This window comes from Augochlora pura, chromosome 7, assembly GCF_028453695.1.
Source record: "Augochlora pura isolate Apur16 chromosome 7, APUR_v2.2.1, whole genome shotgun sequence".
Taxonomy (NCBI): Eukaryota; Metazoa; Arthropoda; class Insecta; order Hymenoptera; family Halictidae; genus Augochlora; species Augochlora pura.
Genome location: NC_135778.1, coordinates 35076955 through 35090863, shown reverse-complemented (window position 1 = coordinate 35090863; position 13909 = coordinate 35076955). Strand labels below are relative to the sequence as shown.

Here is a 13909-nt window from a genome sequence, read left to right as displayed (position 1 = left end):
GTTGTTGTTGTTTTTTTCTTCTCGCTCCGGTCTTGATATCGAGAACGTTACGAGATCGGTGTTTCCGCGGCGTCTCGGCCGTGCCTGGGAAAACAACGGCTCATCGATATTCTACGCCGCTGTGTCCCAGAAAATTCTACACGGTCTCGCAATTTCTGCCGCTGCCTTTTTTCCCCTACCCCGACAAAATCAACCTCGAAATCACTTTACGGTCTACCGAACACCCTCCGCCGCCTAATGGCTGCGGTGATTACTTTAAAACTTTCCCCGCCAACTTCTGATCAATATTTTCAATTTCTTCGCTCGCCGGTGAACCGATTACCACCGAGCACGCCGGGCCGAAACCGTCGATTCCGAAATCGTTGATGATTACCTCGGCCACCTTCGATTTCTAGATTGTTCGATGTTTTTGGAACGTTCTTTATACGCGCGAATATAGAGTCAGTCCCACAAGTATTCGTACCCTCATTGCTTATAAGAGAAATCTGTCGAAATCGTGTAAAATTTTTCAATACAATTTTTATTATCTTGTTTAATATCTTGTGGATGTGACGGAAGAGGAAATGTTTGGAGAAAGCCTAATACAGAACTATAATAAAACGCACTTTGTCGCATACATACAATATATTGTAAAATCAATATATTTTTGTTATTAGTTAATCAATTTCATTATAATTTGATATAAATAAACTTAATACATGTGTTCATTCATAATAAGAAGATCATTGCATTTAATCATTTAATTTAAAACATAATTAAATTATTAAATTTTCAATAAAATAAATCAAATTTTATGACTAATTATATTCATACTGATTCATTTAATCAAACAACCAATTGTAAATTAAATCCAAAGTTTATCCCTCAGATTTTTTATATTAAATCAATAAATAAAATTAATTATTATATTTAAATATATATATATATATATATATATATATATATATATATACATAAATATTTATATTAAATAATTAAATATACAATTTAATATATGAATTAAACTCATTTTTAAAAAAACTAGATAGCAAAACCTTACACGCGTCCCTTGATTTCAACAAGCAACGAGGGTACAAATACTTATGGGACTGACTATACATTTTGCTATAGCGTAATTGCAATACCACATGCATGTTCGATAATTTCACTCGCATAATGGCCGGCAAATTTAATTATCAGCGTCCACGATGATTGTTCGCGTGCGGAAACCGAAAGATAGTATTTCCAAAAAAATGTGTCGCCGACCGATATCGAGCCGGAGCGTCGCGATCCGAAATGAAACGACGGCGAGACCGTGAGCGAGACCAGGAATTAATTAACAGCGATCGCGCGTCGAATCCGAGAAGCCAGAAAGGAGGGTAACCCTGTTGTCCCGCGGCCGGTGCGGCTGGCAAATGTTTCGCGTCGGTCGCCGACACGGATAATTGCGCGAGCCTGTCAACCCGGCCAATTAACATCGTCACCGGTGATAAACGGTACGCGGATAACGCCCCTGATCATCGACCTTGCGAACTGTCATTTTAATCCCGTGACATCTCGTCACGCCTAGCCTCCGCACGAAAAAGATTCGCGGAGGCGCCAGGGGATTGGGTTCGCCATTGGTCGGACACGGGATAGGTGTCCGAATAAAATGACTCGTAACACAAACTTCCTGAACCGATTAACCCCTCTTACCGTACTTTGACGAGTCCGACTCGCGACGGAAATTACTAGTAATAAATTATTAAGTATCGATGTCATTCTGTTCTTTGAAATTGGAATAAAATTGTAATCCTTTGTTATTAATATTTAATTATTCGAGCAAATTCAGATACGGAATAAACATTAATTTTCTTTCCCTTCTAAGAAATTATATTAATTGTAAAATTCCTGTTCGTAGTAATTGTGAAGAAAATGGTACGTCAAGGGGTTAAAAGAAACTGACGAGAGATTCCGAGATTCCTTCAACCCCTTGCCGTACCATTTTCTTTACAATTACTATGACCAGAATCTTTCGACCACGCTAATTTCTTAGAAGAAAAAGGAATTTAATATCCATCGCGTGCCTGCATTTACTCGAATGTTTAAAGATTAGTGACGAGAGAATAAAATTTGATTACTACTTAAAGGAGATAAATGAACATTCATACCTAACGTACTTATTGTTATAAATCTCGATCGCGAGTCTCACTCGTTAAACTATGCCAAGAGGTTAACGATCTTCGGACTGTCTTATCACTTTACCGACCGGTCATTCGGCTGTAAACGTTTTTTATAATTCAACAACATTATCAGGTTAACCCTTCGTACTCGAAGCCATTTCAACTGCAAATCTAAAGTAATTTTTCCAGGCTTCTAGTATTTCCATTTCATACAACAAAATTCATTCCAAGCATATGAAATTGAGTCACGTGATTCCTATAAGAGTTACATTTTCAACAATTTTTAAAAAATCTAAACCTTTGCGATATCTATAAAAATAATTTTGGAACGTGTTGCAACAATTTTAACACATTGAATGCCACGCCCATTTTACAGGAATTGTCCGTGGCGCCACGATGAATTTTCTATTATGCGATACATATAATGTCACATAATAAAACTATATTTCATGTATAAATAAAACTATTTTCAGATGTTTTATAAGGCATTCATTTCCTCACACCACTACATAAACGATGATAATAATAAAAGAAATTATAAGTATTAACATTTGTTTAAATTATATATATTTTCATCAATCTGAGCGCGCCGGTCACCGGTGACCCCCGTGGCATTCAACGTGTTAATGCCGCGCAGAGTCGTCACTCGAGTACAAAGGGTTAATACCCGACAACCGACGTCCGGTAATCAAATATCAAATCTATCATTTTTTTTGAAAATATCAGGTCGCGATCGGGGCACTGAATCACCGTTTAATTGAGAGGTTCGAGGGCGGCGGTTTCAAAAATTAGGCTAGGAGATAAGGCACGTCTGCGGTATCCGGTCGGACACGGAGCCCGCCAGGAGATAAGGCACACCGTTGGTCGGACGGGGTATGCACGGACCGGTCGCGGGGACGGTGGAATCGATATATCGGGAGTCGACCGATTGGAGAGCGGAGGCAGGCGCGTCAACACCTGGGCGTCGCGACGCGTTCCCCGTCGCTGCCACGTGCAACGGGTCGACGTGGAAAAAGTCAACGGTTCAATTAGGATCAACCGAACGCGGTCTTCCGTAAATTCCTATCCGGAGACCCGAGCGGACCGCGCGGCGGCGGCGGCGGGCTAACAACGTTCCTTGGCTCGGCTTCTTGAAAAAACCAGCATGGAGAACCGGGTCAAGTACGAATTCATGCGTCCGACCGCCCCCGCGCGCCTCTTCTACCGCGAGGCTGAATTAAACATCGGAGGAACCAGCCTCGGCCGGTTTCCCAGTGACAATTAGCCGACGGATTCCGCTCTAGACAAATTCCCTCTGCGCGTGGGCGGCTAAGACCCGTTGGATTTATCCGATGGATGCGCCAGAAAACGATCTTCCATTAGCTTCTCTTTGTAATCGGGGAGAACGTTGTTTCCTGACCCTGTACGCTTCTATAGACTCTTCTTATTAACACTTTACCGACCGGTAGCGGTTCGAACATACTATGCCCTTTTCACCGTCCATTCAGCCGCAGATCGTCCGAGACACCGGCTCGGTTTCGGCCTAGATCGACGCGCGGGAATATATGCGCTTTTCTTAAGCTCTGGTAAAATTTTACGCTTCGTGTTATCGTAGGGTAACCAAATTTAATAGAATCTTTTACTTTAATAAAAAAAAAAATGCTTGCTGCTTGCTACTTGTCAGTCTAACCTAACCGAATCTAACAAAGATCGAAGGTCGATTAATCGACAACCGGTCGGTAAGCGATGTGGAGCAAAAGTCGAATAATCGACGGCCGGTCGGTATGCGCTGAGAACAAAACGTCGATTAATCGACGGCCGGTCGATAAAGTGTTAACTCCTTGCGCTGTAATAGCCAGTCGGACTCGTGACACAGATTCCATGCACAAGATCAACTAAATATAAATATCATTGATTTCTTCTATATCCAAATGAAAATAGATTCTTCTGTTATCAGAATTTGTGAATGGAAGTAGTACGTAAAGACGATGAAAGAAACAAAAATTGTCTGATCCTATTAACACGTTCGTCGCCGACAATTGACACTAAAATCCCCACATAATTAAAGCAATTTAATTGGTTAAAATAAAACTAAAAAGTTTACATTTATGATAGGGGATGACATTAGAACTCTTTCGCATTCGAAAAATCATAGTCGAATTCATTCTGCTCGAATACATTGCAATGAAAATAAATTCTCAAAATTGGTCAGAAATTAATGTCACCCAGATATGGGTGACGTGGCGACGAACGTGTTAAGGAAGATGTGTTAGGGATAAATAAATGCTAATCAACGCAGCGTGAAAGGAATCATAGTGCAAGGGGTCAACGCTTATTAACTCTTTACCGACCGATACGAGAGGCAATACCTATCGCGTTGTTTCTCGCCGCGATAAAAGCAGAACTCTGGCAATAAGTATCGAGAAGTAAGCATTGTTTAAAAAAAAAAAGGAAAAAGTCGTTTTTATTGGAACGCAACAGGACACCGTTGAATCCGATGGTTTCGTTGCCGCGAGTTTTTCGTGAGATTTCCACGTTCTAACGAGCCCCGCGGCGCCGGAAATCTGCTCGTTAAACGAATTAATTAACGACGGCCGGACCGTCGGTCGTCGAAAAATGCATCGGCTCGCGCGTTTTTCGGTCCGGGTTTTGTCGCGAACGCTTCGTCGAATTTTCGTGCCGCGGCCATTTTCGAGCCGGTCGGAGCGCTCTCCTCCGGGGAGACAACAGTTTCCGTCGATTCCAACGAGAAACAAGCGACGTCTCCCCGTAAATATAATCGGGCCGGCCCCTGGCACGGTGTTTGATAGGGTCGATAGGGGAGGGGGAGAAGGGAGAGGAGAGGAAAAAACGCCGGGGAAATAGGGAAACGCTGCGCCCCGGCACGCTCCGCTCGGCATGAATATCAATGGCGCGGCACGGGGAGCACAATCGCGTGCCGCATACACTGCCAGCCAAAAGTACCGCGGGATCAAGGGAAACGAACCGGTCCACAAAAGGACGAGGCTGTCTTTGTGAGGCCTCCTGGAAGGCGCGGTCCTTTTCACCGGCAGGACGCTTCATCATCTCGATAATGGCGCACGGTACACCGGGATCCTTGATAACGCTCGCAATATCTCGCTCGCGGTGTCTTGCCGAGATTTTATCGGCGGGCTCCAGCTGTTCCAGCCTCCACGATCACGGAGACAGCGGTGGCTCTATCCTGGACCCGGAATGCCATAATTCTCGCACGAGCTTGTCCCGGCCGAGGATCGCTTATGTTTGACGATGTTTGAGGATCGCTTATGTTTGACGATGTTTGAGGACCGCTTATGTTTGACGATGTTTGAGGATCGCTTATGTTCGACGATGTTTGAGGATCGCTTATGTTTGACGATGTTTGAGGATCGCTTATGTTCGACGATGTTTGAGGATCGCTTATGTTCGACGATGTTTGAGGATCGCTTATGTTCGACGATGTTTGAGGATCGACGATCGTGGTTAGGGACCAACCGGCCGGCCAATCGTGTCGGTTGACGCCTGTGTCGGTCTCCTCCCGCAGAATTGTCTCTTCGTCGAAGATTTTACACGTTTGACGATGTTTCCTCGAGCCTGGCAATCTTGGTAATAAAATGGAGTGGACGGGGAACGTTGGTTCTCGACTTACAACCTTTGCACTCGAGCGGTGACCCTGAGGCACCACTAAAATCGTTACAACACGTACCAAAATAATTTTTATATTACGAAAAATTAGATTTGAAAAATTATTGAAAGTATAACTATTGTCACGCCTGTTACAAGATTCAAATTTCACGTGTATAAAATTCATTTTGTTTTACAAAATACAAATGCTGAATGTCAAAAAAGTTATTTTAGAATTGCAATTAAAATGGCTTCGAGTACAAAGGGTTAATATCCATTTGGAGCTAGATTATCTCGCACGATACTGCGCGAGCTAAAAATGATATTCAAAGCTCGACGATCTTGGCGATCAAATAGAACACTCTCGGAACTTTTTTATCCTCGAATTCGCGAACTTTATTTCGAGCGCAATTTTTCCAACAGAATTTTGTCCAAACAACGTATCGAAGATCGCAACGATTGGAAGAGATCCGAGGCTCGACGATCGCGAATTCGCTCGGTCGGTTTAAAAAGCGATTTATTTTATTACAGTTTCGCGCTCGTCGCTAAACGATATTTCATCCCGGGGGTTCGTGAAACGACGACGATACGAAGATAATCCGGCGATAATCCGGCGAGATACTTTTGGCCGGCAGTGTACAGGCGGGGCAGAGGTTGTTTAACGAGAAATTGGTCTGGGATCCATGGCGCTTGTATCGGCTATCGATGGGAATCACGATCGTCTTTTTTCCATAAATACGAGCGGCCAGCTGCGAGAGAGAGAGAGAGAGAGAGAGAGAGAGCCGGCCTGTCGACCCTCGCGCGGCTTTCAAACTGACTCGACTGGATCCGATTAATCGCCGCTCATTAGTCGGCCGGGTCCCGAAGGTCTTCGATCCAATCCGTTCGCGCGATACCTCATTTTCGGTATAGCCGTCATTGAAAACTCCACCCACGCAACATTCTATTTAGAGACGAATTGTCTTTCGCGCGACGTCGTTCCGCGTTTCACGCTTTCGCGCTCGAACGACGACACCGGGAACACAATTAGAAACTCTGTCGCGTTCCAAAATAATTTCCGCGTTAATTAAATCTCGAATAAAGGATCGAAAGTAATTCGCGAATCGTGAGACTCGATTTCGCGTTCCGTAAAATGGAACGAGCCGTGTAACATGGAACGAACGTGGACCGTAACGCTTGCTTTCGATTCAACGTTAAAACGGCTCCGAGCGCGAACAATTAAGTGATTAGTTTGTCGCGAGAGAAACATAACCTTGAAGAGAACGCGCCAGCGTCCGTCGGAACATTGAAACCGGAATACAACGTCTCCAATAAAGTTTGAAAATTACAGGAAGTGTTGCTTAACCTTTTAGGTACGGCAGGATTTTGCGCAGATAAAGTTTTTCGTAATGAAATTACCATTTTCTCTTAATATATATTTTTTTCCGTATATCTATATATATATATATATTAGGTTGTTCGGAAAGTAATTTCGTTTTTCCCAAGAAAAGACTTAATTTTTTCACAGCCAACTTCACGCTTAAGCTGCATAATCATTATATATTTGGACAACTGATATAGTAAGTCTTGTTTGCTAAAAATTTTGTTCGAGTCTTTGCAATAGTTTTTGTTTAGTAATCTATTGTGTTTCATTTCCACCCAAAAAAAAAAGGAAACGACTTTCCGAACGACCTAATAGTATTAAAAATATATATTCTTTTCTTAATGTATTGTATATACACACTTTCACTTTAATTGTTTTTGCTTTAATAAATAATGAAACAATTGAGTAAAGCACGAACCATTCGCGAAAGCCACTATAGCAGCGCGCCGTACCCAAAAGGTTAACAATCGTCGAAAGATGAAATAAGAAGCGTCGTTCTTCCGGAACGTCGAAACTTTTAGAGACGGCGGGAGAACGCCGAAAGTGTCGTCGAAGCCGTGCTACGTTGCCAGAAGTCGTAACAACGCGTTTCATCGCGTTAGATTGCCTGGATTCTGGGAAAATATTGCGATCGTCGCGTGCGTCGAACAGGTTATGTTCGCGACCGTCGACGGAACGACCGTTCCGAATATTCTATCCTGCTCTCTCTCTCTCTCTCTCTCGCTCGCTCTCTCGAGGAGAACCTCGCGTTTACGACGAGCAGCTTAACTGTTTGGTCGATCAGTCACGGAAATACGATGCGATAGGATGCGCGCGGCCTCGATGCTCGTAGGCCGTTTAATGTCACTGTCAGGAGCCGCTCGGATCCACGGTCTAATCGAATCAGCCCATCCGCCGGAGGAGGGATCCGACTTCGTTTAGGCCCCGTCGAGCAATCTTACGTCGTAGATGCTCTCTGTTTACCAACCGGATCCGAGAAATGCCAGCTCGTGCCTGTCGCTGGTCGCGCCGCGCTCGGGATTCCGATCTAATTAGACCTGCGGATCTTTACGCGAAATAGAAATTGTCCGCGTTCCTTACGATCGTTGCTATCTTGAATTAATATATATTATATACATAACCTGACATAACCTCGCGACGCTAATTAACGCTGACCCTACAGTTACAAATTCCGTAGAGATTCATTAAATTGACTTGTCGCAAGGTCAGATTTCCAAATAGAGCGAGACAGCTGCTGATCGGAGAGAAATCTCTCTCGACTTTTGTAAATCAACGGAGGAATAGCCGTCCGTCGTTCCTCGGCTCGCGAGCACTGCGACGAATAATCCTGCAGCCAATGCTCCCGAAGACGGTCAAGGCAGGGACGACCGTGTCGCGAAACAATGCGACACACGTTCGCCGGTGGAACAATTGAAAATTGTCCTGCGGAACGACACGAGCCGAGAGCAAGGAGCGGAGAGCAGAGATCCGCGAGGCGAAGCAATTTGCGGAGCGTAGGAGGAGGATCGCGGCCGGCGAGCGAACGCCGAGATCAGAAACCGGTCGACCATGATCGAACAGTGGTTTCACGCCGCCGTGCTGCCGGCTAACATAAATCAGCCCCTACAACAGCTATGAAACGCTGCGAGTGAACGGAGATAACGGACATATTGCAACGGGGGATGAAAGTTCCCCCGGGAAAAGAGGATGAGGAGAGCCTGGAGGGGGGGCCAGGGGGATCGAACGCTTCCAGTTCTCTCCGTTAACGGAGCCCATTAGGAGATCGATCCCTTTTTACCCTCAATCTCCCTTGGTTCCCTTTCATTAATTCACCTTTGTCCAAATATCCCCCGCGTTCGGCGATAACAAAACGCGAGATCATCGAAGAAGTGGCTCGTTCGGGGTTGAAAGAACTCGCTCTCTCTTTCTCTCTGCAAGACAGTTAGGAAATTTTTCTCTGCTCAATGGTTTGAATAAATTATAATTAATACGTCAGAGCACTCAGCTTTCCGAGTGTTTTCCCTGATTTGAATTATACTTACTCGTTTCGCACCCCCTCGATTTCACGTTGGAAGAGTCTCAGAATATTCTTACATTCTTCAGCGATCGATTAACGTCGTCGACAGAAGAAATGCATTGTTACTTTACTAACATTGTTACTTTAACAATACATTGTTACTAATTCCTTGCAACGGTTTCGGATCATTTTAATCTCGCGTAAAAATCCGCAACATTGCGACCACTAACTACGAGCTTTTATTCGGCCGATGGCATAACCTATTCCAACTCTGGGATCATCGTTCGTTCTCCGGGGAGGGAAGTCTAAGAATACCAGGATCGAACGCGGTTCCGGTTCTCTCTGCGTTAAGAAATCGCGCCATTTCCACCCTGAGTTTCGATCCACCTGCTACACCTGAATTTGCCTAAAGGTTTCGTTTTCCGCCGTCGAAAATCTCATTAACGAACGTAGAAAGAAGATCGCAAACGAAGAATAAAAGCAGCGGCGATGTTTCGTTTCGCGATGGAAAGCTGGTTTAAAATGGCCAATCGGGCGATCCGGAGGAAACGGATTTGCAGCGACGGCGACGGAGCCCGTCTTTCATCTCGCCGAATCAATTTCGAGGAAAATGAACTTCGGGGAAGCAGGCAACGAGAAGGACAATTTCTCCGATTTTTAACGAACCGCTAAGCAACGGCAATCTCCCAGCAACCTTCGACCCTTCTCACGGCTATTGTAGCCCCGTTTCACGGCGTTCTGCACTTGCTACACGGCCCCTCTGCGATTAAACCGCGAGGCGAACGTCGTTGGCCTAATTGTCGCCGAGTCAGCTGCAAAGTCAGCTGTGCGAGTGCGATCCAAGATCAACTGGTGTCCAGGATCTATCGTTATCGATCGGTGCAGGTGATCTCTAATCTGGATAGGCTAAACCGAGCCAGATTAGAGTAAAGTGGACTGTTTGGAGCGAGCAGCGTGGATACGCTGGCGGTTAGGGGATCGACCACGACGGACGAGACAACGGATACCATCGACGAGAGAAAATTTGATCCGGAGATCTAAAGGATACGGTTACCGACGAGGCTTCCGGTTGCAAGCATTCGCGAAGGGGTTCGGCAGAAGCGTGCATAATGATCGGAGACAATTTCGAAGCGGAACGGGAACGTAAAATTTTGGAAACTTACCTGTTTAGCGGCCGGTGGTGTCGCGTGAATCCCCGTATCCCGGCTCCCACAAAGAATCACACAGGTCACGGTTGGTAAAGATACTAAACTACTCCCGGCCGGTCATCGAGCCGACCAGGCTCGTCCTCGTCCTCCCAGGCCGTGACAGTGCACCTGCCCGCCTATATCCGCCGAGGTGTCATCCAGCAGTGTCTCAATTAGATTCGCATGACGTCGCCGTCCGCGTCCCGTCTCTGCCGTGTCCGTCTCTGTCGCGAGTCAGCCTGCCACCAGCCCAGCACAAATCCTGCCGCGTTCGCCGGAGGCCTCTTCTTGGTCCTCTTCCTGGTCCTGGCTGGCTCGACTAGAGTTTGGGTATCCGGTGGTCCGCGCCCCTCTAGCTCCCGGCCAGGTCGAAGCTAGAACCTCTTCCACCACTGCCTCTGCCTCGCCTCTCCGACTCTTTCTCTTCTTCCGCTTCTTCTGTTTCCTCTTCTTCCGGTTCTTCAGACACTCCAGGCCGGCTGTGTCGTCTTTTGTTCCGCGACCTTTCGATTCACCTTCGTCGTTCTACGCGCCCGGACCAGCTCGTAGCCGCGTTCGAAACTAACGAAAATTCCGACACACACGACTCTCTCTCTCTCTCTCTCTCTTTCTCTTTCTCTTTCTCTCTTGCTCTCGTCCTCTCGCTCTCTCTCTCTTTCTCTCTCTCTCTGTCTCGCGCGCACTCGCTCTCTCGCTCGCTCTCTCGACACACACGGCTCTCGGTGCTGCTGGCCAGAGTCACATTTTAGTGCGACACATACGGGTGCCGTGGGGTTACGCTCTCTCGCCTCTCTCTCCTTCTCCAGCCGTCTGCCTTATCCCACCCTCGGCGCCAGCCCCACCTGCACCCTCGACTCCCACTCGCGAATCAACCTCCCTCTTTCCTACCACGATCCCCCCCCACCTTCCTATTCCTCCCTTTCGACGGAGGCACGATGGGATCGAACGGACACACGAATCGTCCAAACGCCACGAGAATTTACAAAGCAACCGATCCGAGGACCGACGAACGACCGCGGAGCATCTTGAATTGTCGACGAATCTTCGTTGTCAACGAACCCTTCGCGGACTAGTTTTTCGCAAAAATTCTAAACCCAGGAAGTGACCTCGGCGCGTAGAAGGACAAAGGTCTGCTTGAAATCTACACAATCTGAGAATTCGTGGATCGATCCCATCGCTAGCACCCTGCTGGAACCCCCTCCGGATGATACGCCGCTGATCCCGTGTCCACGCTACCCCTTCCTACGCCGACGAAACTCGGTGACGTACCATCCGAACGAACGCCCCCGGTGCTCCAAACACACTTTTCTCCGCACGGTGCTCTACTCGCATTAGTTCGCTTCCGAATTGTTCGCATTCCCTCGATCGCGTTCGAACGCTGGCCCCACCGTTAAGCAGGCGCGTCCGCGTTCTATGTATCTTTTTATTCTATTTGTATATACAGTGTCATTGTAGAATCAAGCCTCGCGTAGAATTTTCAGTAATCCTGCTGCCGTGAATCGTTATCTTACGATGCGAGCATGCTTCGCTGAGAATATCGGATGGCCACCGTTACATTTGATCGGAAATGTTATATATGTTAATAAATAACAATATGTTAATAAATAATAATATGTTATATATGTTGTATTATATGTTAATAAATGATTGGAAAGCGGAATCTCTACTGTGATAAAATTCAAAATTTCAGACGCTAAAGCCGCTGGCCTTGGGCGCCAAGCTCGGCAGAAGCCTCGTCGAACAGCACCGGTTGCGGTTCCCGGAGATGGTTTCTATCCATCCCCTCGTCCGAATCTCGTCCATCGGAGTTGAAATTCCCATCGTCTCGAATCTAAGTTTCTCAATGAAAAATTCGGCGTTTGTTGTACCGGAATCGAGGAAAACCCAAAGTGGCTACGGGCCTGGTAGTGGCCCCCCATAACGGTAACAACTTATCCCCTTTGGCGAGCCACCCCTGCCGCGTAGTGGTTTCGAACACTACGAAGAGCATCCCTCGGCCCCCGGCCCTCGGCTGAATGGTGTACGCAGACGTGTCATCTAGATACGCGTCTATCCGGACCGTTGCCTGTACGCGTCGGGCTTTCTAGGTTGATTGAATGGACAGGACTTGTTTTGATCCGACCCGTGAGCTAGGAAACGGCGAACCCGCGGATCTTACGCCATTCGGCGACCACTGAATACGGACAACGGCAACCGAGTCGTAGGGAGCGTCGCTTCAAAGATCAGTAACAGACTCGGGATTGCCGTGTTCCAGGGGAGTCGATGCTCGAAGGAGTCGAGGCGACGCATCGGCCCGGCACCCGGATGATTTCAACGACTTATTTTTCGGTCGCCTCCCGTTACGTCGCCCGACCGTCCTCTTCTAAGTCTTCCGGAGATATTCGGTCTATCCGTTAAAGCTATTAGCCGAAGTTCTCTACGAAGGTCTTCGCCGCTTTTCAGGCTCCCGTGCGAACGATTCCACGAGTTTCCTTGGCTCTCGCGGAGGGAGTTTCCAAGTGGGTAGCGGGCGGGTTGTTGATTCGCGGGGGGCCAGGAAGCGTGCGTCCGGCGTCCGGGAATCGTCGATCGATAGATTTCACCGTGATAATTATAGCGAACGCATTGAATTATTCGAAACGACGTACTCGAACGAGAACTATGCGAGGAGTTACTGCGCCGACTATTTTCGCCCCCCCTCCCGCGTTGGCCATCCCCGACGTCGTCGTCCCTGTCGTTCCTAGCGGTAGGCGGTGCTGCGTAGCCGTAAAGAGGCCGAAGGGATGGAAAACCGAAGCGGGAAACCTTGGCCGATGAGAGGGCACGGCCTCGTAAAAACGAGGCAAGGGTCATCCGGCCGTTACGGGACGCAGACTGCAACCTCGATGGGAAACTGAGGCCGAAAGAAGAGAATCCGATAGAATTTTGCGTGAAGCGGTCGTCGGTCTCCTTCCTTCTCCGCGAAGGGCACGGGGAACGCTAGGAAAAGAAAGATATTTATTACGGAGACAGTTAATATTCAACAGTTGCTGGAAACGTCAGAGTCGCCGGATGTCCTTGAGCGGATTTAAGACGCACCCCTTGTTACAGCCCTGATTCCAGCCCACCCTCCGTCGCAACCCCCTATGCTCGCCCCTCTTTTCGACCGATCCTCCCACCATGCGCGTAAAAGATTCTCCTATTGACGTTCTACCCCCTCTCCGGCTCACCCTGCACCCCTGTTCGCTGTCCTTTGCCAGCACACCCACGCGTACTATCCCGCTTGCGTGCCAGAACCACGTTCTGACGTAACGACATTACGTCAGATCAAGCTCGTACGCCGGCGCGTCGGCGAATCGTAGAAATTGTGAAATTCGTCGAATCCTGGCGCACGAGAAGCGAGGGTCATACCTGAAAACATACGGAATGCGCGATTATCAATCGGTATCAGGTTCTTTCACGGGTCCATTCAACTTGGACGCGACGTACATAATAATATCGTATCAGGATAATAGCGATAGCATTTTTACAGCAGCTTCTACTGATTTATTTCACTTAATCGAGAATCGATCGCGCGTTAATTGCGAGTTGATTATCCGCATCGGAAATGCAAAATCTAAGAGTCGTTGTTTTTTTCAATCTCTAGCGTATTAATGTAGTTATT

The 13909-nt window shown here is 47.1% G+C and overlaps 1 protein-coding gene across 1 annotated transcript in view; it reads right to left on the bottom strand.

Annotated features, from left to right (window-relative positions):
- The window catches only part of LOC144472000 (solute carrier family 7 member 14), a 6545-nt gene extending 6076 nt beyond the window's left edge, over window positions 1-469 (bottom strand). Inside the window, exon 1 of the mRNA XM_078184630.1 lies at window positions 464-469. Coding sequence (XP_078040756.1) covers window positions 464-469 — 6 coding nt within the window. The remainder of the gene's footprint in view (window positions 1-463) is intronic.
- Between the last annotated feature and the right edge of the window lie 13440 nt (window positions 470-13909).